The sequence below is a fragment of the Rhododendron vialii genome, chromosome 1a (assembly GCF_030253575.1).
Source record: "Rhododendron vialii isolate Sample 1 chromosome 1a, ASM3025357v1".
NCBI lineage: Eukaryota > Viridiplantae > Streptophyta > Magnoliopsida > Ericales > Ericaceae > Rhododendron > Rhododendron vialii.
Window position 1 is genome coordinate 44,831,265 of NC_080557.1, and position 25,251 is coordinate 44,856,515.

The following is a 25,251-nucleotide window of genomic DNA, read 5'->3' on the forward strand; positions in this document are numbered from 1 at the left end:
AATTTTACGTCAAATTTTTATTAATTATTGATTCATCTCAACGAGAGAAATCGAAAAATTACAATCTCTTCCAATTTCTGAACATAGTGGAGTACGTATTTTATTTTGTTATTTTTTTTGTCAAAATTATAATCAATTATCATTAACTTAATTACGTTGCTAAAAAACCTAATCTCAAGTCACACGAGGATTCATTATATGCTACCTCAACTTCCAACCTTTTCCTTGACGTGGTGCAACCTGTGGGTTCATGCGTCAATGAAGGTTAGAAGAAAACTAGTGTGTTTGTTTTAGATACTTTACGTGAAAAATGATAATGTCAAAATTATTTTGGTCTTGCTATTGTCAGCTTACTGGTCTGACGATAAACACATTACAAGATAAGAAAAACATGTATTTCTGTGTATTTTTGATACCCTCTAATACACATTCACATACTCACTATTATCAACTCATTGAGTTGATTTTAGAATTTTTCAAATTATTTTTATTGGTGTCAAAATCGTTTTTGTTTATGCCAAAATTTTAGTGTACAAAAGGCTTGTACCATTTGCAATGTACAAAATTTTTATGTACTGAAATTTTAGTACCAACAAAAACAATTTTGGCATTATCATTTCCCGTTATCTAAAGTTTTAAAACTAACAGCCTTGCATCCAATTGGACAGCTTGCCAATTTTTTCCAATTTTTTCAATTGAGTCCTTTCAGTGGGCGGTCTTCCTTTCTAGACCGAGGGGTAATTCTGTCTTTCCGTGTCTGCTCCCAAAACGACGTCGTAGTGGCTGCAAATATATTATATATCCATGCTCGCGAGAGGGCATTAGATGGTTCCAGAGTTCTCTTCCGTCATTATTAGCTGAAGGAGGATTTGCGTCGGTGTCCATGGTGGTTGCGATCTCTGCCGGTTGAGCTCTTGGCTGGGGGGTTTTTGCGCTGTTTTCTCGACAGGTTCTCCGTTCCTATTCTCTCTCTGATTTATCTGCCAACTGTTCGTTGTTATTAGTTTTCCGGTGCAAAAATGCACACGCATGGGCGCGCACACACGCACATACAGAAAGAGAAAGAGAGTGCTTGCTGGATTCGTTTTTTATTATTGTTCTGGGTGTTTGGATTTTGATTTCTGGGTATAATTGATCTAGATTTCTGGACTCGGTCTGTTTTGGTGGATTATTATAGAATAGTAGATAAAGTGTGAAATTTTGGAAGTTGTTGGGACTTTGGACTCAGTAATAAGGCTTCATTGATTCTGGGTTTAATAGATTTGGATATGGATATCTATGCTCCGTATGTTTTGGTGGATTTGGGAGTTCTCTTATAAAATAAATGTCATTTGGCTCCCGTAGACTGCCGCAGCCGTTCTTATCTTTGTGTATGTGTATAGTCGTCTTTCTCATTTGGCAATATTTGCTGCTAATAGGTGCTGTAAAGGTATATTTGGCAACACACTGTGAAAATAGTATGTAATGTGTTTGACCTTGGTCTTCATTACTTTGTTTTGTATCGTAAATGAATGCAGTACTTTGTGGGTACATGATTCGTGCGTACATGATGGTGCTGATGTTATGTCCATGGATTTAATTAACATGCTAAAGCTAATAATAGCTCCAATATGCTCTCTGATTCTGTGTTTCATGCTTGCATGGTTATAGTTCTGTAGTGCTGTTATTATGCCGATTCGTGGTCAGTTCATCCGTTTGTTTTAGAAGGATCGTGAAGGTTTTCCAAACAATGGTCGCCACCACCTAGGCACCCACCCAGGCACTGGAGAAGGTTTATGATTTGGAAGGATCACCTAAACCTAGAGTAGGATAATTTTGATCTCTCCCTCACCCACAACAATGGTTATCCCCGTTATCACCTGAATCCTACTCCGCTTAGATCATTATCAAGCACTACGAGAGGATAAGGTGGATGCGCTTGGCTTTAGACTGATTGACTTATACAAAGATGGAATTGGTGGCAAGTCTTTAGACCTATTACTAGAGGTAGCCCCATGCTTTCTACTCATGACGTGTCTGTGAGTCTGGAATAGAATTCCGTAGAAAGAAAGAAGAAGAGGGGACCCTGCAAATTTGAGGAGAAGATGAAAAAGAAAGGGAATAGAGGGCACCTCCTCATCTACCTTTGTTTGCGCCCTAGATTAGTATTTCAACAATATAGGTGGGATTACTTGCCAGTGTATCTTTATCGACGTCAAATGTGGTATATTAGATTACAGGTCATGTGAGGAAGATAGAAGATCATTTAGCAGAGCTTACACTATTTGTGATCTGGCTTCTCTGGTTTTTCACGTTCAGATGTATTGAATTTGGGAAACGATGTCAACTAGATATGCTTTTCCTAATAAAATTTTCTCCTATTTGATCTGTTCGCCGCTTTCTATGGTTAGATATGGACGTCGTCCTTCTTCTTAAGTCATTTGTTGATTAAGCATTGCTTATTTAGTATCAAATGTTGTACAGAGAGATTTGTTAAGACAATTATTGATTTTTTGGACTGACAGCATATCTCATAAGTAGGCGGGGATGGGAAAGGGGAAATCGACAAATACTCGTATGGCATTGGCTATTGAAATTTCATGCATGGTGGATATTCAAGCCGTAATGCTTGGTTTTCGAACGCTGGAAAGGAAATCTCAAATAGTACTAAAAAATAGTTAGGCGCTAAAAAACTATTGGCTGTCAATCGACAAGGTGATTGGCGTTATATTGGACATGCTCAAGGGATGTATCAGTATGTAAAATCTTAAGGTAAAGGTAAGAACTGGTATCATTAATATGAATATAGTAGTATTATGGATTCTGAACATGGTATTTTACTTTATAAATTTACAATGTCCTCTTCAATTGATGCTGATAACGTGCAATATTTACAGTGAGTTGCCGAAATTTCATAACTTGTGCTAGGAGGTGTTTTGATAGAAGCTGAGTTTTGGGCGACAAGGAAGGTTAGTTGTCATTTAACATTGTCCACTAACCAAATGTTATCCTAGAAAAGACTACCCAAATATTGTATTATCTTCTGGCATGGATTTTTTGTTTGAAAAGTTTGTCTTTTGAAAGTACTCCATGTTCTCTCCAATATAGTACCTGAATGATTGAATGTCACTTCCTTTGAGACTGAGGCTTGGCTTTTGAGTTTTGGTGCTTACTGGCTTTTTTTTTTTTGATAGATTCACAAGAATTTGATTGTTTGTGAAATAAATTAGTTGAGATGGGGTGAGAGGATAAGCAAGTGTGAAAGCGTGGAGCCACAGGCTCATATCTAGATGATGAAAAGAAAAGCTTGGGCATCCTCTGAATGTGACTCTGTCGAGCTCGACACTAGCCATAAGTGACCTATCAAACCAGCCATTTGTTTTTTAATTACTGTTAGAATACCTAATAGGAGTATAGTATTATGTTGTACAGTTAACTAGCTTAGTGAATGGTGGATTACTATAGTTGATTGGTATTTCACTTAGAGCCTTGGAATTGTGTTCTTAGTTCTTACTTTAATGTCTTTTAAAATAGATTGGTCATTGGGTTTCGAGTTTTGTTATTTTGGAGTATAAAATTGTTGAGTGCTTTGCCATAACCAACTGATATGAAGGAAAAATGTGAATAACAATAACCCACCCACCCTCAATTTTATATATATATATATATATATATATATATATATATATATATATATATATATATATATATATATATATATATATATATATATATATATATATATATATAAATGCCATCCCGGAGGAAAAAAGGCTTTGACTAATTCAATGGGGCTGTGAATATTTTTGTGGACTGGTTCAATGGAAAATAGATTGGTTGTGACTGGTTTAAGAACATATTCAGTGGTGCTTGCTGGGTAAGTGAATTTTGGTTGACTTAGTTGGTTTGAAGAAAAGGAATCCATTGTGGATGGTGTAATAGTGTGACTAGAGGAAGGAGTGTATGCTAGTGCAGAACTGTAACTGGTCTTGGGGATTTGCCCAAGAACTTGGTACCTGTTGCCGCAATCTGCTGGAGGAAGTACAAAAGGGGGCGGAAGCACAGACACAGTAGGAGAACATGGGTATTATCAGAGTAGGAGAGAGATACAGAGTGGGAGGTGATCCAAAAGGAGGAGGTGACTGAGATATTTATAGAAAAGTGACTGAAGAAATCAATCAGTTAATCAACAATAGTAAAAGCAAAAGTTGAAGTTGAATTATACGTTTAATTGAAAATGAATCAATTATGAATAGTTAAATCCGTGGGTGAATAGTACCATGAACAGTAATGAATAGTAATTCGGATGAATAGTACAATTATATGATAGCTCTATAGTTGAGTATATAATAACTTAATATGAACAAAAGTATGAACAAAAAGTAATTACTGGAACTGTAATTCAATTGCTGAATTAAAACAGTACATGAATGGTTTACCGGTTTACAAAGGAAGCTGGAGTAGATTGATACTCAGCGATTAACTGGGATAGAAGAGTATATTCAGAACTCTAATAACTTTGTAGAAGAGTATCTAAAATATCTCTGAGTTAACTCTTGAGAGCAAGTATGCAATTAACTCTGTAATTGCCTCTGCTTACTACATTACTCTTGGATCCTTTTATAGACTAAGGTCCTGAGTATTACAAATAATTCAATCACGTGACTTTTCCCGCTTTTGGTGGAGAAATGATGACTAAAGTAGGTGACTGGCTCTGCTTTCGGTGCCAAAGAGGTCAAAAGCAGGAATTATTGCTGACTGTTTCTCCTTTCGGTGCAGATGGGACCAAAAGGAAAATGATGACTGTAACTACTTTCGGTGTTGGTGGGACCAAAAGTAGAAATAATTGATGACTGTTGCTGCTTTCGGTGTAGATGGCCAAAAGCAATTATTGACTGCTGACAGTTGGTGGAGAATGGCCAAAAGTAATAATTGGCTGATGACTTGTTGACTCTATGGGATGCCACTATGCAAATGGATCTTGAGCATCTTGAAAAGCGGACCCATAGGGGTTTTTGCAGGATGTTGTTGTAGCTGACTCTTCGGATGAATTGTCATCTTCTTCTTGACTGGCTTGAGCAATTAATTGTTGGGCTAACATCAATAACTGTGAACACTTAGTTTTTGACTTGGATTTTGACTGTATGAGAGAACTTGGAGTTGGACTTCCAAGTCTGATGGTGGAAAATGTTGGTGTACTTGGTTGACGAAGAACTGCTTTCTGTTTATTCGGGTGAACCTGTGTGATTGGAACTGGAGTTGGAACTTTGACGGGGAATTCTTCTTTGGCTTGTTCAATGATTCGTTGATGCTTGTATGCACTCCACCATTTTACCAAATATTGGCGAATAACAATTTTGTTATTGATGCTGTATCGCCATTTGAAGATCCATAGTACCTTATATTTTGCCATGAAGAGGAGGAGAATAGGAAATTGACTAGTGTGATGGTTGGTTGGGTATAAAGTGGAAAAATAGTTAACTTGATCCATAAGTTCAATTGGTAATAGTTCAGGGATGGCGCCATTTTGGTGCCACCATCTGGAGAACCAAGATGGAATTACTGATTTGAATTTGTGATCAAACGAGAAAAACCAGGAGTGAGTAAATGATCCATTTTCATGGAGGATGACTTTGAACCAGGAATCAATATAATCATAGTAATTATATTGAATCGGATGACCAGGGAGGTTTCTGAGTAAAGATGGGTGTCCCCATTCATCAAGACTGACTATATTGTGGATGTAGAGGGAATGGTAAATGACTTTATTTGGATTGACTCTATCAGTAATAGGTTTGATTATAACTGACTTATGGTGGAGAAGAATGTCTTTATAAAAAGAAAGGGTTTTATCTGTGCTTCCGCCCCCTTTTGGTATTAGATCCAAGTAGGAAGTTGTTGAAGGATTAGTCACTGAGTAAACTGTAAGTTGATTTGTTCCCCCTGATCTTTCGTTTAGTTCTTTTATTCCTGCTGTATTTTCAATTGGTAGATTAATTCTAGTTACCTTCGGTCGAGCACCTTGCACTGGCCACCCACTTTGAGCCACCCTGTAGTAATCCGTAAAAGTCCCCGTGAGTAAGTCCCAGGTGGGCAGTTAGGGGTTGGGAAAAAACTTAGGGTATGTGTTCAGTAGGCTATGGGTATGTGTTAAGTGGGGTATGTCTTTATCAGGGTAATTTAGGATTAAAATACTAAACGAGAAGACTTTAGGAGTAAATTACTAAAAGAAGAATCTTTAGGAATAAAAACAATGAACAGATTATTCAAGTGTAGTTCTTCAGCCAGTTCTTCAATGGCTAACCTATCAGCAAAATTATTCTATTAAAAGAAGTGAAAAAACTATCATCCCCACTGGATGGTAGTAAAGGTGTACATGTGCAGTCATCCCTACTGGATGATGGTGAAAGCGTAAGAGTATTTGAAACCCTTCAAGAAAAGGCTTCCAGAACCCTAGCTTTGCCACAATCCCTATCTCTACTCCCTAAGTCACTACCATTAGATGTAGTCAGCCACATTCAACATCTAGCCAGACAAGATGGTCACCATTTTCAAGAATTTCTATTCACAACCCTTGCTAACCTAGCCAGTCAACCAACCCCAGGGTTATCAATTACTTGGGAAACTCACTATAATGAAAACCAAGACCGAGTCACCTGCCTAAAAACTAATCCTCTATGTTTAGAAATACCTTTAGAAAGGTATGATTGTCCTTGCCAGTTAATTTTTAGCATTCCCCAAGCCTGCATCCATATGCAACACTTCCAAGACCTTGTCCTTCCATACAAAGGCCAAGACATTCAAATCAGCCCAATGACCCTATTAGACCATGGTTTTCTTAAGCAACTCATTTTTACCGACCCAGACCAAACTGACCGAGTCACTAGAAAGTTAGCCATATGTGTCAACAATGTTTTCAATAAACATAGGGCAATGAAATGCCAGGTTCTAATCTCTAGTAAAATGCCCGAATGGACAAACACAGGGAATGTGATACTAGCACAACATATCATGTATCTCTCTACTAATTGGCCCTTTAGCAGGATACATGCACCTATTGATCTTATTGAAGATGAATGCCCATGGCCTTGTTCTGCACCCATTAGAGCACAGATCAGACATCACAGGGCAAAGTCAATTGCAAGTAATCTTGGAAATGAGGATTATTTCCAAGAAGGAAGGTATCACTTAATTTGTGAAGATCTTGTTCAAAAAATCAAGACCACTGATCCTCTTCAAGAAGTGAATCCCCTATCCGAAGATGACCAAGCATCCAGCCCGGATTACCCAGAAATGAATGAAGACAACGGGCAAGATTATTGGGATAATCTTCCAAATGAAGAATTGCAGAATTTGGACAACATGATGGAGTCCTAGTCAACAACCAATTATCACTTTTGGCCCAACAGTCAGCAATCAATTATTGCTTTTGGCCATCTACACCGAAAGTAGCAACAGTCATCTTTCAAGAGCTCCAACAGTCAGCAGTCTATTATTGCTTTTGACAATCTGCAAAAGCACCAACAGTCAGCAGTCAATTATTTCTACTTTTGATCCCCACCAGCACCGAAAGTAGGAAAAATCATCCACTTTAGTCATCATTTCTCCACCGAAAGGGAAAAAGTCACGTGATTGAATTATTTGTAATACTCAGGACCTTAGTCTATAAAAGGATCCAAGAGTAATGTAGTAAGCAGAGGCAATTAGAGGCAATTACAGAGTTAATTGCATACTTGCTCTCAAGAGTTAACTCAGAGATATTTTAGATACTCTTCTACAAAGTTATTAGAGTTCTGAATATACTCTTCTATCCCAGTTAATCGCTGAGTATCAATCTATTCCAGCTTCCTTTGTAAACCGGTAAACCATTCATGTACTGTTTTAATTCAGCAATTGAATTACAGTTCCAGTAATTACTTTTTGTTCATACTTTTGTTCATATTAAGTTATTATATACTCAACTATAGAGCTATCATATAATTGCACTATTCATCCGAATTACTATTCATTACTGTTCATGGTATTATTCACCCACGGATTTAAGTATTCATAATTGATTCCTTTTCAATTAAACGTATAATTCAATTTCAACTTTTGCTTTTACTATTGTTGATTAACTGATTGATTTCTTCAGTCACTTTTCTATAAATATCTCAGTCACCTCCTCCTTTTGGATCACCTCCCACTCTGTATCTCTCTCCTACTCTGATAATACCCATGTTCTCAAAGAAGAATCTTTAGGAATAAAAACAATGAACAGATTTTTCAAGTGTAGTTCTTCAGCTAGTTCTTCAATGGCTAATTTATCTGAGTTGTCGGACATAGTCAACCAAGAAGAACATGAGTATCAAGATCTAGATACAGGATTAACTAATTGGAATATTCCCAAAATTCCAGTAAAAGAAGCTCACGAATTTAGATCACAAGTTAGTAAACCTCGTTACTCTACATAGCCAATTCTACGTGTTTTACACAAAGACTTTGAAATTAATTTTGCTAAATTATACAAAGAATTTAAGTCAAAAGAAAATAAACAAAAAAGAAAAGACTATGCTAATAAATACTCACAATCTAGACAAGCAAAGATAATTACTCAATGGGAAGAATTCATGAAAAATAGAAGGACTGAAATCTACTTTTTCAATTACTTAGAAGATTTTTATAAAAAAGTCAACACCATTACAAAAACGAGATGGAGAAAATCAGATAACACCACTACAAACTCTAGTCATCCTCCCTTAGAACCCATTATTATTGATTACAAAAATGCATCTATTACTGCATCTCCATTCAAATTATCCAGTGAAAGAATAGAATGCAAACAAATTGTTGAACAAATTAATTACACCAATCAATGTCTCAAAATCATAGGTAATCAATTAGATAAAATAGAAACCAAAATTGATGAAAGATCTTTTTGCAGCTTCCCATCCTCTAGTAAACATATAGAAGCACCCATTATACGTCTTCCCGAAAGAAGAGAGAAAATTAACATAAGCCAGAATCAAAATATTCAAATGATTGATGAAATACTAACAAAATTAACCATTAAATCTGAACAAGAATCACCCCAAGTTTCTGTGATCACAAAAAATTGTGACACTAGTACTTCTAGTCAAAAAGAAGAATATTCTTCTGATGAAGAAATCACACAACTCCAAAACCAGTTCTCCAGTCAAGGAATTAACCGTCTTATTAACCCCTCAACCAACCATACCACTCTTACCAAAAATTGGTATTCTAGACCAACTCCTCCTGATTTGAATTAAGTCAATTGCAAAATTATTCTATTTATCCTACTAATGATTCATTTGATTATTTTACAGATGGCTCAAAGTCAACACAAAACAATTCCCTTTGGGAAAATCCTTCTGCCAGTATTCCCTGAAGGAGCCAGCACAAAATTTAGGAAGCTAAATTACTTACAAAGCATGGATGAAACCCAACAATGTCTTCTGGATAATCTCTGGAATACAAGAGGGGATCACCGTAGATTATTAGATAGCTTAAATTGTTTAAGTATTTATTTTATTTATTTTAATCAGCAAACTAGTGGAGTTATTTTCCCTAGTTCTCTTGATGGAGTTTCAATTAACCCATCTTTAGTCAGCACTAGTTCATCTATTAACCTCCCTTCTTGTAAGCATTGTGATTCAATGGCTTGCAAATATTTTGATTTAAACTGCAGGTATTACCAGCAGTCAACTGAAAATAATCAGCTCAAAGCAGAACTCATTACATTGAAGAATCAGTCACTCGAAGCCAAGAAGACCTCTTTTACCCCACTGGTAAAAGAAGTGAAAAAACTATCATCCCCACTGGATGGTAGTAAAGGTGTACATGTGCAGTCATCCCTACTGGATGATGGTGAAAGCGTAAGAGTATTTGAAAATATTACTTTGTCAGTTAAATTTTTGACTAAAACAAAAAAGGTTTTGAAACCAATTTTATTTTGGCAAATATTGACTTCGGGTAATTTGTATTTAATTATCATTTTACTTCTATTTGCAGAACTTAATTGTTCAGTTGTTTCTTGATAATATTTAACATGTACCAGACTTTCTTGAATATAATTTAAATCTGCTCCTGTATCAATGAGAGCAGTGACCTGTAATTTATAATCGCCTATTATTAATTTAATACGGGCATGCCATTTCTGTATGTTTATTTGATTGATTATATTTAATCTGTGACTATTTTGGTTAATATTTGGGTGGTCAATATCTTGATCACTATTTGGGTCGTCAATATCTTGATTTTGGCTGGGATTTTGGTCTTGACTATCATCTTCGAAGGTTTCTTCAGAAGATGAACTGTCTTTCTTTTTTCTGAGGAATTTGTTAGCTAGTGCTAATGTCGGAAGTTGGTTTTTAATCTTCGTAATTTCTATTTTAATAAGATTTATTTCATGCTGTAAATCATGCAGAGTGACTTCTTTATTAATTTTTTTAAAACGTTCTATAGTAGCATTAAGGCTTACTGTTGGTTTATTGTATTGGGGTTGTTTCCCTTGTTGTAACAAGAGTTGTTTGAGTTTTTTAATATATTGTTGTTTTAATTCTAAATCATCTATTCTGCTGATTAGATCAATCAATAATTCTTCTTCTGGTAATTCCCTAGTAAGTACATTTAATTTTTTACAACAATTATCAGTACAACCAATTATAATTTGATCTTCACTTGGACTATCACTAAGGGAATGGTAATAAGAGGTTGTACTAATATCTTCTTCATCGTCAGAATTGTTCAGATTTGCAATTCTGAAAATCTCCAAGATATGCTGTTTATCAGTATCAGATATATTAAGTTGACTGATTTTGGCTTGGACTTTACATTCAGTTTTGTAATGTCCCTTTTTACCACAGTTATAACACGTAATGTTACTTTTGTCATCATTCTTCTTTTTATTCTTTTGATTTTTGGGTTTTTCGTAATATTTTTCTTTGGATGATTTGGGTTTACTATTTTTTGAGTATCGATAATTCTTACTATTGTAGGTTGGTTTAGTATGGTGTTTGGGTTTCCTTCGTGATGGTGCTACAGGCGGTAGACCATACTGTTCACAAAAGTTTCCTAACTCATACTTGGCTTTATTTTTATCTTTCTGGGCTTGTTTACTAATTTTCATGTCAATGCACATTCTTAGACCTTCTTTTTGAATGGTACTAATAATGTCACCGTATGTTAATTTATCATATTCAATGACGCCTGTTGGTTGACTAAGAACATCTCTTATTTTGTGAGCAAATAAATTAGGAAGTCCATTAATAAATTTTTCTTTCCAAAATGATTTTGTACAATCATCTCTAAGCATGACTCTAGATGTAAAAATATCTTTGTACCACCTAAAATCACTTAATGTTGGACAATGCAAATTACTTAGTTGATCATGTATTCTAGAAGTAATATTACTAGGTTGTCCAATAAAATGTTTAATGATGGTATAAATTAAAGTATTTATTCCATCTGGTGCTCCCATTCCAATTTCATTGTCAAAAATTGGGAGACCATTTTCATCCAGTTGGATAGCATGTTTAACTTCTTTTCGTGACTCATGGGTGAGATATTTATCCCACCATGCTTTTAACATTCCAGTGAAACCAGAAGTTAGTAGATCAACTATTTGAAGTTGATTAAGATCTGTATTACCTAAGTAGCTGTTAGTAGCCATTGACATGTGGTTTAATTTTTCTAATATTTGGTGTTCAATCAAGCCATCAATATTCCATTGTGAGCAGGAATGAAATGACTTGCTGGACTATAGAAGTGTGTAGAGATGACCAAGGAGGGGGCTTGTCTTTTAATCTTTCAAATAGGGGCTGACATGTTTTCCTAAGATCTTTATAGAATTCTGCTATGTAATTTAAAGATCCTAAAAATCTTTGCAATTGATTTTTGTCAGTAATTTCATCAGGAAATTTATCAGCAAATTGAATTGCTCTACTAATTGGTACTATGGTGGACTGATGAATATCGTATCCTAAAAATCTTATTTTAGTCTTACAATGACTAAAATTAAGTGATACATTCCTTCTTGGAAATAATCCTCATTTCCAAGATTACTTGCAATTGACTTTGCCCTGTGATGTCTGATCTGTGCTCTAATGGGTGCAGAACAAGGCCATGGGCATTCATTTTCAATAAGATCAATAGGTGCATGATTGAATTATTTGTAATACTCAGGACCTTAGTCTATAAAAGGATCCAAGAGTAATGTAGTAAGCAGAGGCAATTACAGAGTTAATTGCATACTTGCTCTCAAGAGTTAACTCAGAGATATTTTAGATACTCTTCTACAAAGTTATTAGAGTTCTGAATATACTCTTCTATCCCAGTTAATCGCTGAGTATCAATCTACTCCAGCTTCCTTTGTAAACCGGTAAACCATTCATGTACTGTTTTAATTCAGCAATTGAATTACAGTTCCAGTAATTACTTTTTGTTCATACTTTTGTTCATATTAAGTTATTATATACTCAACTATAGAGCTATCATATAATTGCACTATTCATCCGAATTACTATTCATTACTGTTCATGGTACTATTCACCCACGGATTTAACTATTCATAATTGATTCATTTTCAATTAAACGTATAATTCAACTTCAACTTTTGCTTTTACTATTGTTGATTAACTGATTGATTTCTTCAGTCACTTTTCTATAAATATCTCAGTCACCTCCTCCTTTTGGATCACCTCCCACTCTGGATCTCTCTCCTACTCTGATAATACCCATGTTCTCCTACTGTGTCTGTGCTTCTGCCCCCTTTTGCCTCAGATATTGGTTATGGTGGCATCCTCCTCCAAAAAGTCAATCCTAGTTCCCCTGAACAAATTGTTCGCTTTCATTCTGGTCTTTGGAATAAAGCACAAGGCAATTATAGTACTATTAAAAAAGAAATTTTAGCACTCGTCTTATGTATTTCCAAATTTCAAGATGATATATTAAACCAAAAGTTTTTAGTCAAAATTGATTGTAAAAGTGCAAAATATGTTCTGGAACAAGATGTTAAGAACATAGCTAGTAAACAGATCTTTGCCAGGTGGCAGTCAATTTTAAGTATTTTTGATTTTGATATTGAATATATTAAAGGAGATCAAAATTCTATCCCTGATTTTCTTACCAGAGAATTTTTATTTAATAAATCATAATAGTATCTCATTCATCAAAAAGTACTTCTCAGCTATTTAAAGCCATTTTCAGCAGCATTCATTATTCATCATACTTACAAACAACACACACACACACACACATATATATATATATATATATATAGAGTCATTTTCAAATAAGGTGGTCCTTATTTTAGTTAAAATAAGGATCTCTCCATTTCTCCTATTTTCCGTTTGAATTTTGATGATCCAAGCCGCTCAATGTGTTCAGAATGTGATTTTAAGGGTATCCGCGAGAAATCGGCAAAAAAAAAGACCGGGAAGGTCTTCATCCGAGCAGTTTTAATTTGAACCATTTGATAAAAAATAAACAAAAACTGCTCGGATGAAGCCCTTTCCGATCTTTTTTTTTTGTTGATTTCTCGCGCGTACCCTTAAAATCACGCTCTGAACACATTGAGCGGCTCGGATCATCGAAATTCGATCAGGAAAGGGAGGTCCTTATTTTATTAAGTTAAGGTGGTCTTTAGGAGAAGGGGACTCTATATATATATATACACACACACACACCACGGATCCATGAGGGATCCCTTACCAGTCTACTGTGCGGACCTCCCTTTTTCCGATCGAATTACGATGATCCGAGTCGCTCAATGTGTTCAGAACGTGATTTTAAAGGTACCCGCGAGAAATCAGCAAAAAAAATGATCGGGAAGGGCTTGATCCGAGCAATATATATATATATATATATATACACACACATATATTTATACAGTTATTTTCAAATGAGGAGGTCCTTATTTTAGTTAAAATAAGGCCCCGTTCCGGAAACGGAAATAAGTACTTATTTTTTAAGAAGGTAATTTTAAGCTCAAAAATCATATGTTTATGTAAATAATTTTCCTATCAATATGGATCTTGTTTGATAGATCTCATTGAGATAAGAAAAATAATTTTTCATTTATATTATTTTTGAGTTTGAAAATGTAAAATAAGTACTTATTTTTTAAGAATGTGTTCTGGAATGGAGCCTAAGGTCCTCTCCATTTCTCCCATTTTCCGTTCGAATTTCAATGATCCGAGCCGCTCAATGTGTTCAGAACGTGATTTTTAAGAGTACCCGCGAGGAATTAGCCAAAAAAATGGCCGGGAATGGGTTTATCCGAGCAGTTTTTATTTGAACCGTTTGATAAAATATAAACAAAAACTGTTCGGATGAAGCCTTTCCAGTCATTTTTTTTTACTGATTTCTAGCGGGTACCCTTAAAATCACGTTCTGAACACATTGAGCGGCTTGAATCATCGAAATTCTATCGGGAAAGGGAGGTTCTTATTTTATTAAGTATTTTATTAAGTTAAAGTGGTCCTTAGGAGAAGGGGACTATGTGTATATATATAAAGGTTAAAACTAAGAGAGTAGAAGCAATTGAAATGCTTGCTATAATTTGTCCGATTTTTTCAATTGTGCCCCTCAATTGGGGAGCCACTAGTTTTGGCGCCGAGGGTAGTTTTGTTCATTCGCCTCATGGGAAGAATGTGGCCCAGATCAAGCCACGTCTCCCCCCTCCTCTTTTCCTTTCCTTTGTCTGGTTTGGAGATAGAGAGAGAGAGAGGAGACACTCTTTGACACCGACAAAAGAACGGAAGAACAAGGAGCCTAGGCCACCGACGGTGAGGCGAGATTGGGGGGTTCTTCGCCGTAGACTTCGTGATTTGTTGATGTTCCTTTTGTTTCTCCGCTGGTGAAATTAGCGGTTGTTACTCGTTCCGTCAGGTTCGGTTCTTGTTTCTTCGATTTCTCTTTTCTATGTCGATTTATGGACATGTGTTTGTGGAGTTGCGTGTTTTTCTGGCATGTGTTTGTGGTGTTGCGTGTTTAGGGTTTTGGAGGGGGTGGGAGGTGAGGTGGGGGAGGAGGGATTTGTGGAGAGAGAGGGGTATCGTGGTGTGGAGGAAATGCGGGCTGCTGTGTATGTAGATGATGATGGGTTTCGTTCTGAGTTGAGGAATTCTGCTTCCAAGTTTTGGGCTGAAAGAACGAGTGTTTGGCAGGTTTGATGATCATTTGTTCATCTTTTATTCTTGTTCAATTGCTTTAGTTATTGGTGGAGTTTTTACATAATTTTTTTTCCTTGTTTCTCTTCTGTTTGGTAGCTTAGAATATGGAATATGGAATTGAGAGAAAATGAAAGAAAGATTTGAGTGTGTCAAGGGGATGGGAGTGGATCCTCTCCCGTTATTGGAATTATCCCACAAGTGTCGGTCCTACAAATAGGAATTGTCTCACATGTGCCGGTCGTACAAACATATCTTCATGTGAAGATATCCTGCATTGTGAGAAATTATTTGACTGTCCGGGACTGGGGAGGATCCCATCCCTAATGAGATTTGGGGCTGTGAAAACAAAATGTGAAAAGACCAGCATATCTGTTTCCTTTCTTCCTTTTGTTGTGTCCTTGCAAATTTCAAGTCAATTTTAAAGAGGACTGGTGTTGAATTCTGACGACAGCTTGACTCTGCATTTGCAGCTAATGCTGTTTTGTCATGATAAGGATATCTGCTTTTGGAAGTTTCATTTCGTAGATTGGTTTTGCGGGAATGGTTTGTTGTTTTGATGCCATTGACGTTGGAAAGATTGCTGCTTCATATGTAATTGCTATTGTTTAGGACCATATCTTCTGAAGTTGATCACCGAGCGTTAATTGGCACCAAAAGTTCAAATTTAATTGTGTGTTTAGCTCATAATCAAGTCCTTCAGCACTCTTCCTCCTGGAGTGCTGATATAACTTGCAATTTGTTTAATAATTTGTGTTTCTTTTGTTGGGATTTTGTACTCATCCCCTTATCCATGACTTGGTGATATTTTGATCTTTGTTGGTACCCACTTGATTTGGCTTTTTTTGAATCACAAACAACTCTTAATTTCAGTATTTCTTGTTCTTTACCATTGTACTTCCATATTTGACTGGACCACTGCTCATCAGTCTTCTTATCACTGTTGGGGTATCTTCTTCCTACATCTCTGTCATCCAACTGTAATTGGTATTATTGGACCTGACTTGGTATTTCCAATTAAATAAGTCCTAGTAAAGACAAATTGTGTTGGAAAGTTGAAAGATACTGATCAATATGAGGGCACTTCTGTTGGATTTTCCTTTTTTTATTTTTTATTATCTGGATTGCACTAAGGAACCCGTTGCATAATTGGAGTCAATTTTGTATTTGAGATGTAAGAATTGCTTCTCTTGCTATAATCCCTTCAGAAAGTGTGGTCCAATTAAAAATCATCAGTTCACGTGGTACTGTGATAGAATTGGTTCACAAAAAGATGAAGTTTCCCTTTCATCATGAATTAGACTGATAATTAACTTGCAAAATCTCCTTCTTGGTCAACATTATACATTTTCCCAACTCTTATTGTTGCTTTAGCTGCCAACTTGGTGAGTGTTTAACTTTGGTAATTTCGAAGGGACTTATCAGATTGCTAAGGAGAACTTAAGACTTGGGATTATGCTATTTCCACAATATGTTGATTCCACGTGTTCTTTGTTGCAGGATGTACAGTATGAATCCCTTGAATCATTGTGTTATCTGAAGCATTTTGCTTCGAGGTAAATGTGAACAGTCTGCATTAAAACATTGTGTCACAGTGTCAGTTCTAGCATAGTGCAACTAATAGAAGTGCATCAAATGTTTATTCTCAGAAGCGAGTCCCCTTGGAAGTTGGAAGGTGAAGCCTCAGGTGTATCCTCTAAACTGAAGTTACTTGAGCAGGAACTGCTGAATTTGGAAAGAATTGGGAAAAGTGATCTATCCAAGGTATCGTCAAAGATGCAGAAGCAAACAAGGAGATATCAAGCTCTTGCGGGGAAGATCGATAACTTATGTAGAAGAATGGTAATGCATAACAAGTTAGCAGTCTTCTTTTGCAGCTTTGTGCTTTTACATAAAATTTGGTTAGTCTTCTTTCACCCCCAAGCCTTTCACCCGAGTAGTTTAGTAAATCTTTTCACTCTGTCACTGTACTGGTACATACAATTCACATTTCAATTAGCATCGCATCTATTTTTTTGAACAGCTAATTTTTTTCTTGTACGGTAATTGTTTTCTTTGCCGGTCAAAAGAAAATTGTTGTACAGTAAGTAGAAATTAATAGCAAGGATTTTTGAAAGACGAGGATGGCATATCAATTGGTTCATTAGATTTTTGGGATGTAGAAGATTTTTAAGAATGATGTTGCACATGGACCAGAGTTGTGAGGACTGGAAATCAAACATCCAAGTTGCAGAAATTTGTATTGATCAAAATACTTGAAACTCTATTTTATGCTGCTTTCAGCTGTTTTCATTATCAAGTATGCGTAGTACAGGGCTGTGTGAGCATTTATCTTGATAACGTGTTTGGCTTATCAAAGGCAAAACTTATTTTGCTGCTGTCACAAATTGGCAATTCAAAAAATTTGCTATGATAGTGAGCCCTATTTTCATTAGAATCTATCATTGTGGCCGAGTAAGTAATATATGTTTTTGTTCTTAAGCACGTATAGCTTGGTAATTTTATGGAGGCTGTATTTCATTTTTTGGATTTTCTCAGGACTTTAGTTAGATTCATTTTTTGCCTCTTGTTCTTTGCGAGTTAAGAGCACTATGTCGAAAGAGCAGATTAACATTTACCTTTCAATGTACACACCTTAAACTTCCTCAAGCATACAGTACATCACAGGTACAAAATTCACAGGCATGAGATTCTGCGTGCTAGCATGTGCAGCTCACCTAGTTACTAATTAAAGGGTGTTTAACGTCTCTTAATAAACACGAATCTCATGCCTCACTTTAAACTCGAAATTCCTAACCCCCCCAAAAAAAACTCGAATCTCAGAGAAAAGGGCCAAAAAAAAAAAAAAAAAAAACCTTGAATCTCAATTTTTTTTTTTTTGGGATCAGATTTTGACCTTTAATTCCACACCCGTTTTCCTAAGACCCGGAGCCGTTGGATTCCTTATCAATTTGGGTCGCGTCCTTGATCATTTGTGTTGATTCCTTTTGCTTTCAACCCACATCTGAAGTGAAGACTCCATTTTTCTCCTGAGCACCGTCGACCATTTTCTCCGGCGATCTCCCACCTCTCTCTCTCTCTCTCTCTCTCTCTCTCTCTCTCTCTCTCTCTCTTAATCACAATGATACTGGCCTTACACAGCTCCCTCACCACCACCACCACCCTCAGACTCTCTCTCCTCTCTCCCCCCTCCATCCGCCCCATATCCTCCACAACCCACCAACCCCTCCCTCCACCGCCACCGCCACCCCCATCCCACTCCAACCGAAGAACCCTCACCCCTCACGTTAGACAATTCTACTCCTGGCTCGACAACCTCAAACCCGGCTTCACCCCGTCCGACGACGACGACGCCCTCAAGTCCCAACCCGACCCGGACCTTGCCCTCAACATCTTCCGCTGGACCGCCCAGCAACGCGGCTACAAGCACTTTGGACTGACTGATACATCCCTCCACAAAGTGTTGAAGGTTTCTAGCGTCCGAATCATCTCCCCGATCCATGAAATTGTAGAATCATTAAGAAAATTGCTGCTAAAATGTGAACATATGTCAGCCCAGAATCTGGAACTTTTGACTAAGTAGTTGTTGGGGCTTAAAGGCCGAAGTTTAAGCATAATAGCTGCCTCCGATCCCAACTCCAATAATAGTATTGGCAATTGAAGGTTGTTACGAAGCATTGTAGGCAAAGTTGGTTAGCCCCATGGAGTTTGACCCCTTCTTTCCATTGCTTAACCGATGAAGTGGCATCAAACTGCCTTCCACATTGATGTTGTTCTTGAAGAACATTGGGATTTTTCCACATTGTGTTGGTGATGCTATGATGGTAGACCCTGTTGGTATCAGCTGTTGGGATCTTGAAAATCAGAATGGGCATTATTAACTCGTGATTTTTCTTTCTGACCAGAACCATGAAGATGGGGTTGAATGAGCAAAATGCCTACTATCGGCAAAATGGACATTTTTAGTCCTTTCTGAATTGTATTTGGTATACACAAGTTATTGTTTGCTATAAGGAAGTTGTTGCAGTCTTGATCAACATTGACTGATGTAAAGTGCAATGCAGTAAGGTAGTTGTGTTGAAAAATTGGGTTCAATTGCAATGAGCCTGTTGCATCTCCCGGCAATTGGTGAACTTTTCAATCAAATTTGGGTTCTCTGTGAGTACAAGTACGTCTTTCCTGAGTTTTCTGTTGGGTGAACTTGATACTTCTAGACATTTTTCCTCATTCAGCGTGCATGTAAGCCAAACCTTTGCTATTTTTGTTGTAAACCACAATCTCTATGAATAAAGTTGTGGTTATCACGTTTGTTTCAAAGATGTTAATATTTTATGGTTCCAACATCTTTTTTGTTGTTCACTAGTGTTGAGTTACATGATCAAGTCTTAGTCTTGGGCCTGGGATATTTTCTTTGCCGTTCAAAATCTGTCCTCATTGCTTTGCTCAGCTCGAAGGCTAGTGGCTTGTGCGTTTCTTATATGTGCAAACATATACATAGCCTATCATACCAATATAGGAGTTAGCGTGATCCTTCACTACAGTGGCTAATACATGGTGGTGAACATCAACACTTACATTTTGCCAAGCGAAAAAAAAAACATCAAACACTAAGTTTTTCGACATTCTGTATCTTGCAGCAGTGAGACTTGTTGGTCAAAGAAATACTCTTAAGTTATGAACAAATTATGCATGCAACTCCCAAACAGTAGGACGAGATATAAGGAATCTTGTGATCGTCCTTGACTTCAGTGATCATATCATTTTAGTTCCTTTCCACCTCTACATGACCAAAGTTATCTCTGTACCACATTTGTCATCTCTATTCGACAACTTATCTGTCCCTTGGTGTATGAACAGAATTATTGAAAACATTTCAAGGTACATGAAAGAATTTTTAAAAACATTGCGGAAACCCGTCTCAATATATACTTTGGCTTTTACAGCTCCGTTTTAATCATCGCCCATCTCTTGGACCCAAAGCAAACCCCGAAGTTCCCTCAGGCGTGCTTATAGGTGTGTTGTAACTATAATGGTAACCGCTGGGAATCACGGTAGTACCTTCACCCAATTGCCACTGTTGTATTGCTTGAGGAAGGCTCATTCCAAAGCCAATGCCAAAGCTGTCTTCTACTTCTTGGGAGGTTGGTTTCCACTGCTCCACCAGGGGAGATAACACAGTCACCACATGACCCATATCCGGGCGCTGCAAAGGCTCCCTAGCAGTACAGTGTCCTGCTAATTCCGTTACTTTGCATATGCTTTCAAAGGTTTCTTCATCTGGATCCAGCACGGGGTCTAGTGATTTCCTGATGCTGTCCTTGTTATTAAGAATAAGAACCCTTCGGAACCAAGTAACTAGATGGCTGTTCTCGTCTGGTAAGCTCTCGTCTAGCGCTTTTCTACCTGTGATTATTTCCATAAGCACCACCCCAAATGCGAAAACATCAACCTTTGTTGTCACTCTCCCTGTCGCTGCAAACCAGAAAAACAAAATATGGATCAAATTCATAGACTCGGTATCCATACTGAAAATACACTTTAAAACTTCATAGGTCTGAAAGTTGTGCATGCTTTTGACCCACATTAAGCGTTAGGTATTCTTCGTTGCCAAAATCTCTCTTTTATTTACCAATGGATAAAGACGAAATTTGAAACGAAACTGTGCACCTAAATATGCTTTAAAATTCGGATCAAGAACAGAATGAACAAATGGATCAAGAAATTGGATGACAACAAAGAATTTAGATAAAGGGGAAGTATCGACCTTTGTGAGCCTAGATCTTTAAAAGCGTACACATATATTTGTTCTTAACCAATTTTTTTTAATCCAAACACAACCTACTAGAAGTCTGGAAGGGGAAGAGGAACTAAATGACAGCGAACTCTGTACTTACAAGCATACTCTGGCGCTAAATAACCAAATGTTCCAGCCAACCTAGTCTCCACCGAGCACTTCCCATCTGGCGCGTTCTTAACCAATCCAAAATCAGACACCTTAGCTCTCATGTCATCTCCAAGTAGTATGTTAGAGGGTTTTAGATCTCTGTGAATGAAACTCTGCTGCGCTAAGCCGTGCAAGTACTCAACCCCTCTGGCAACATCCAAGGCTATGGTGACTCTTTGCTTCCATGTAAGCGGAGGTAATCCCATTTCACTGAACAAATGCTGGGCTAATGTCCCCTGAGGCATGTACTCATAAACCAAAAGCCTTTCACTCCCATTGATACAAAACCCATGAAGTGCGACTAAATGTCGGTGCCTGACCTTTGATAGAACTGCAATTTCAGCTTGGAACTCACTGAGCCCCTTCGAACTCGACACCATTGCTTCCATCCTCTTAACCGCAATTTGGGTCCCATCTTGTAGTTGTCCTCTGTACACAACACCAAATCCACCACGGCCCAAAATGTTATCGTCACTGAAATTATTGGTCACTTCCCTGAGTACTTCTATTGGGATGGCAACGTTGCCACCATCATGAACTTGGATATCGGTGTTATCAGCACTACTTTGACTAGGCATTTCACTTCCAGAGCCTCCACCCTTTTTCGATTTCTCTTTGCCTTTTGAAGCCCATTTGGATCTCCTACTCCTTTTCTTCACAACCCGTATGTAAACTACCAATGACAAAATTACTATCACAATCACAGCAGCAATAGCGGAACCAACAATCACCCAAAGTGATGTGGATGATTTACGTGTTCCAACAGTCCCAGTTCCAGTTCCACCGGATGATGAACCAGTAGTCCCACCGGATGAACTTTCACTCGGAGAGCTACTATTCGAAGAAGAAGGAGAAGAAGAAGAAGGAGGAGAAGGAGAAGTTGCATTTCCAGCAGAAACAATTTTCCCACCAAGAAACGGGTTCCCAGATATCTTCACTGTTACACCCGAACCAAACGACGGTACTTCACCGGAAATGTTATTATTGGAAACATCAAGAAGTCGGAGTTGCGCCAACTTTGTCAATCCAGGAGGAATAGTGCCAGTAAGATTGTTATCATTCAAAAGCAAAGTGGTCAATCCAGTGAGGTTAGCAATAGCAGGGGATATAATCCCACTCCAACCCTGTTTCCCAAAATTAAGCACCGTTACACTTCCTTTAGAGTCACAGGAAATAGATTTCCACCCGTCGCAAGGGTTATTCCCTGACCAAGATTCAGCTAAACCCATTGGGTAACCCAATCCCCCTGCAATTTCAAGCAATGTAGTCACCTGCGGGTCACACGGGCCGGGTTTCGGATTACAGAAATTATTAGTTTCACCAAGACTCACCTGAACACCACTAGGAAAGCTAGGTAGTGGGCCCTGTAACTTGTTGTTTTGCAACGAGACGTTAACCAATTTTGGGAGCATAGTCAGAGACGTCGGGACAGGACCCGTTAACTCGTTATCGCGAAGCGAAAGATCAAACAAGGAGGTCGATTGGGAAAGATCAGGAATTGGACCCGAAAATTGGTTCTGATGTAGCCAAACCTGCGACAAATTTTATTTTTCATTGGCAAAAAAAAAAATTCTATCTATAAATAAAAATGAAATCAGCAGAATAAGAAAAGGAAGGCATTGAGAGCCAAACCTGTGACAACTGCGACATTAAACCAAGCACGTCGATCCTACCCGAAATCCCAATGCGCTGGTTGTTGAGCCATAGGTTCTGAATCCCCGACTTGGCAAACGAAGGTGGCAAAGCACCGGTTAAATTATTATATGAAAGCCTGAGATTTTGAAGACTCGGGAGCGAGGCAAATATATCCGGCATTGTGCCGACTAGATTGGAATTTCCAATGTAGAGAGTGGTTAAGGTTGTGGAATCAGCTAAGGTTTCGGGGAGGGTCCACGGGGGTAGATTGGGGTTTTCGCTGAGGCTGAGGGTTTGCAAGCTGGTTAAGCCGGTGAGGAAAGGGGAAGGGATTGAGGTGAAGTTGTTGTTGTCAAGATAGGCCTGTTGGAGGGAGGGGAGGTTGGAGAGAGAAGGGAGGGGGCCGGAGAGGCTGTTGCGTTGGAGAGAGACGGATTTGAGGTGAGAGAGCAGGTTTAATTCGGAGGGCAGTTGGCCGGAGAGGGATTTGGAGGAGAGGGAAATGGAGGTGACGTGGCCGGAGGAGTCACAGGCAATGCCAGTCCAGTCGCAGGGGTTGGAGGTGGACCAGCCGGTGGGGGTTGGGGTGAGGGATTTGGCGAGTTTGGACATGACCGCGGCGTCATCTTTGGACGCGGTGGAGGTGGCGATGGTGGTGGAGGCGGCGGAGGAGAGATGGAGGAGGGAGGAGGTTGTGAGGAGGAAGAGGAAGGAAAAGTTGGTTGGATGTGTTTGGTGGTGTTCTACCATTGTTGTGGTTGTTTTTGTTGTTGGTTCTCTTTCTCTCTCATTGAGAGAGAGAGAGAGAGAGAGGAGAGAGAGAGGGGAGGGAGGGAGATTTGAGTGGTAGCTAAAATTGTGGACGGATTACCGTTATTTTGGGGAGCAATTGACAAGGATTTCACCCGAGAAGTGTTTGTTGGGTTTTGAACTTCGTATTTGGAGATCAGGAGGAAGGAAGAAAAAAGGAACTTCTTTATTTTGGGTAAATTGTACATTTGCTTTCATAGAGGTTTGGTAATCTTTCATTTTGGTCGTAGAAGTTTTGTTTCATCCAAACATCATTCAAACAATCTTTAGGCCTTCCAGTGAAGTTGGTAATTCCTCTTTGAGAACGAGAACTAAAGATATGTACACTACCTTTTTACACTATATAGTTACACTACATCTTATGTGGAACCTATTTTGAGTCCCAAAAAAATTTAAAAAAATACCGATAATTTTTAAAATATTGTTTTATGGGGTCCTATAAAAAATTAGCACCAATGAATGTCGGTAAGTACTACTTTTGGATTCATAGGGATGAAATTGCTTAATTGAGCAGTTTCGGCACTACGAATCTAGAAATAATACTTACCAATATCCATTGAAGCTAATTTTTTACAAAGCACTATAAAATAATATTTTAGAATTTATGAATATTTTTCTGAATTTTTTTACACGTTATACTAGATTTTATGTGGAGCTCATTTCAGGTTTCAAAAAAATCCAGAAAAATATTCATAAATTCTAAAATATTATTTTTATAGGGCTTTGTAAAAAATTAGCTTCAACGGATATTAATAAATATTATTTCTAGATTCGTAGTGCCGAAACTGCGCAATTAAGTAATTTCACCTATATGAATCCAAAAGTAGTACTTACCGACATTCATTGGAGCTAAATTTTTATAGAACCCCATAAAACAATATTTTAAAATTTATCAGTATTTTTTTAGATTTTTTTGGGACTCAAAATAGGTTCCACATAAGATGTAGTGTAACTATGTAGTGTAAAAAGGTAGTGTACATATCTTTAGTCTTTCTCTCATAGTGGTGATCAAGGTTCGAGTTCCAAGAGGGATGAGACTTTAAGGGTCAGGACTATGAATAGCTTCTAGATCCTTCATGTGCTGACTCTACCACCCCACTAACCCTCACTTATTATGTATATTGCCCGACAAAAAATATATATTTTACCTACCCGAACAAGAGGAATTAAATAAGTAAAACATTATGATAGTATTAAGAAAAATTTCTCTAAGTGAAAGCTATAAGTTTTTATTTTTTCAAAATTCGAAATTCAATTTTCTATTTTTACGTTGTAATTGTTCCAGAGACAAGTTCACCAAATCGCAAAAATAAGTGCTTATCCTCCCTATGGTCGTATGTTCAGATTTTACGGAGGTCGAACTTTCCAAACCTTGAAATCCACCGGAGGGTTTGCCGTTAACTTTATTAGCTGTCTGGACATTAAAACCGAAAAAAAAAAACCTTATTAGAATATTACAGTAAAATATTTACAACTTATTAGAATATTAAAATATGATATTTAACCGGTCCAATATACTCCTCCCTCCTGTCCTGTTAAGATTGCTGTTCGGGGGTGTTTGGGAGCGAACTTTTTGACTTTTCATTGTCAACTTTTTGCCTCTTTGGCTTTTGGGATTATGATCAGAATATATTTTGTATTTGATAGAGTGTTTGGATGATATGTGCAGAATGCATTTTGCAGTAGAAATAGTGTTTGGAAGATATAGAATGA

The 25,251-nt window shown here is 37.6% G+C and overlaps 1 protein-coding gene and 1 long non-coding RNA gene across 4 annotated transcripts; one reads left to right on the plus strand and one right to left on the minus strand.

The window, feature by feature from the left end:
* Positions 1-698: 698 nt before the first annotated feature.
* Positions 699-17,871, plus strand: LOC131319799 (uncharacterized). 3 transcript variants are annotated; one of them, XR_009198045.1, is made up of 4 exons: positions 767-2,757; positions 2,877-2,948; positions 16,650-16,705; positions 16,799-17,871. It is a non-coding gene; the product is annotated as an uncharacterized LOC131319799 (long non-coding RNA). The 3 variants fall into 3 exon arrangements; XR_009198046.1 differs by lacking the exons at positions 16,650-16,705; positions 16,799-17,871 and adding an exon at positions 3,174-3,646 and having other exon boundaries at positions 769-2,757; XR_009198047.1 differs by having other exon boundaries at positions 699-2,948; positions 16,650-17,871.
* A 1,996-nt stretch (positions 17,872-19,867) lies between these two features.
* LOC131319809 (receptor-like kinase TMK4) lies at positions 19,868-23,645 on the minus strand. The gene is made up of 3 exons (XM_058350217.1): positions 22,726-23,645; positions 21,044-22,625; positions 19,868-20,621 (listed from the first exon to the last, which is right to left on the minus strand). The coding sequence occupies exons 1-3, from the start codon at positions 23,476-23,478 to the stop codon at positions 20,104-20,106; spliced, it is 2,853 nt and encodes a 950-aa protein (XP_058206200.1). The 5' UTR covers positions 23,479-23,645; the 3' UTR covers positions 19,868-20,103.
* Between the last annotated feature and the right edge of the window lie 1,606 nt (positions 23,646-25,251).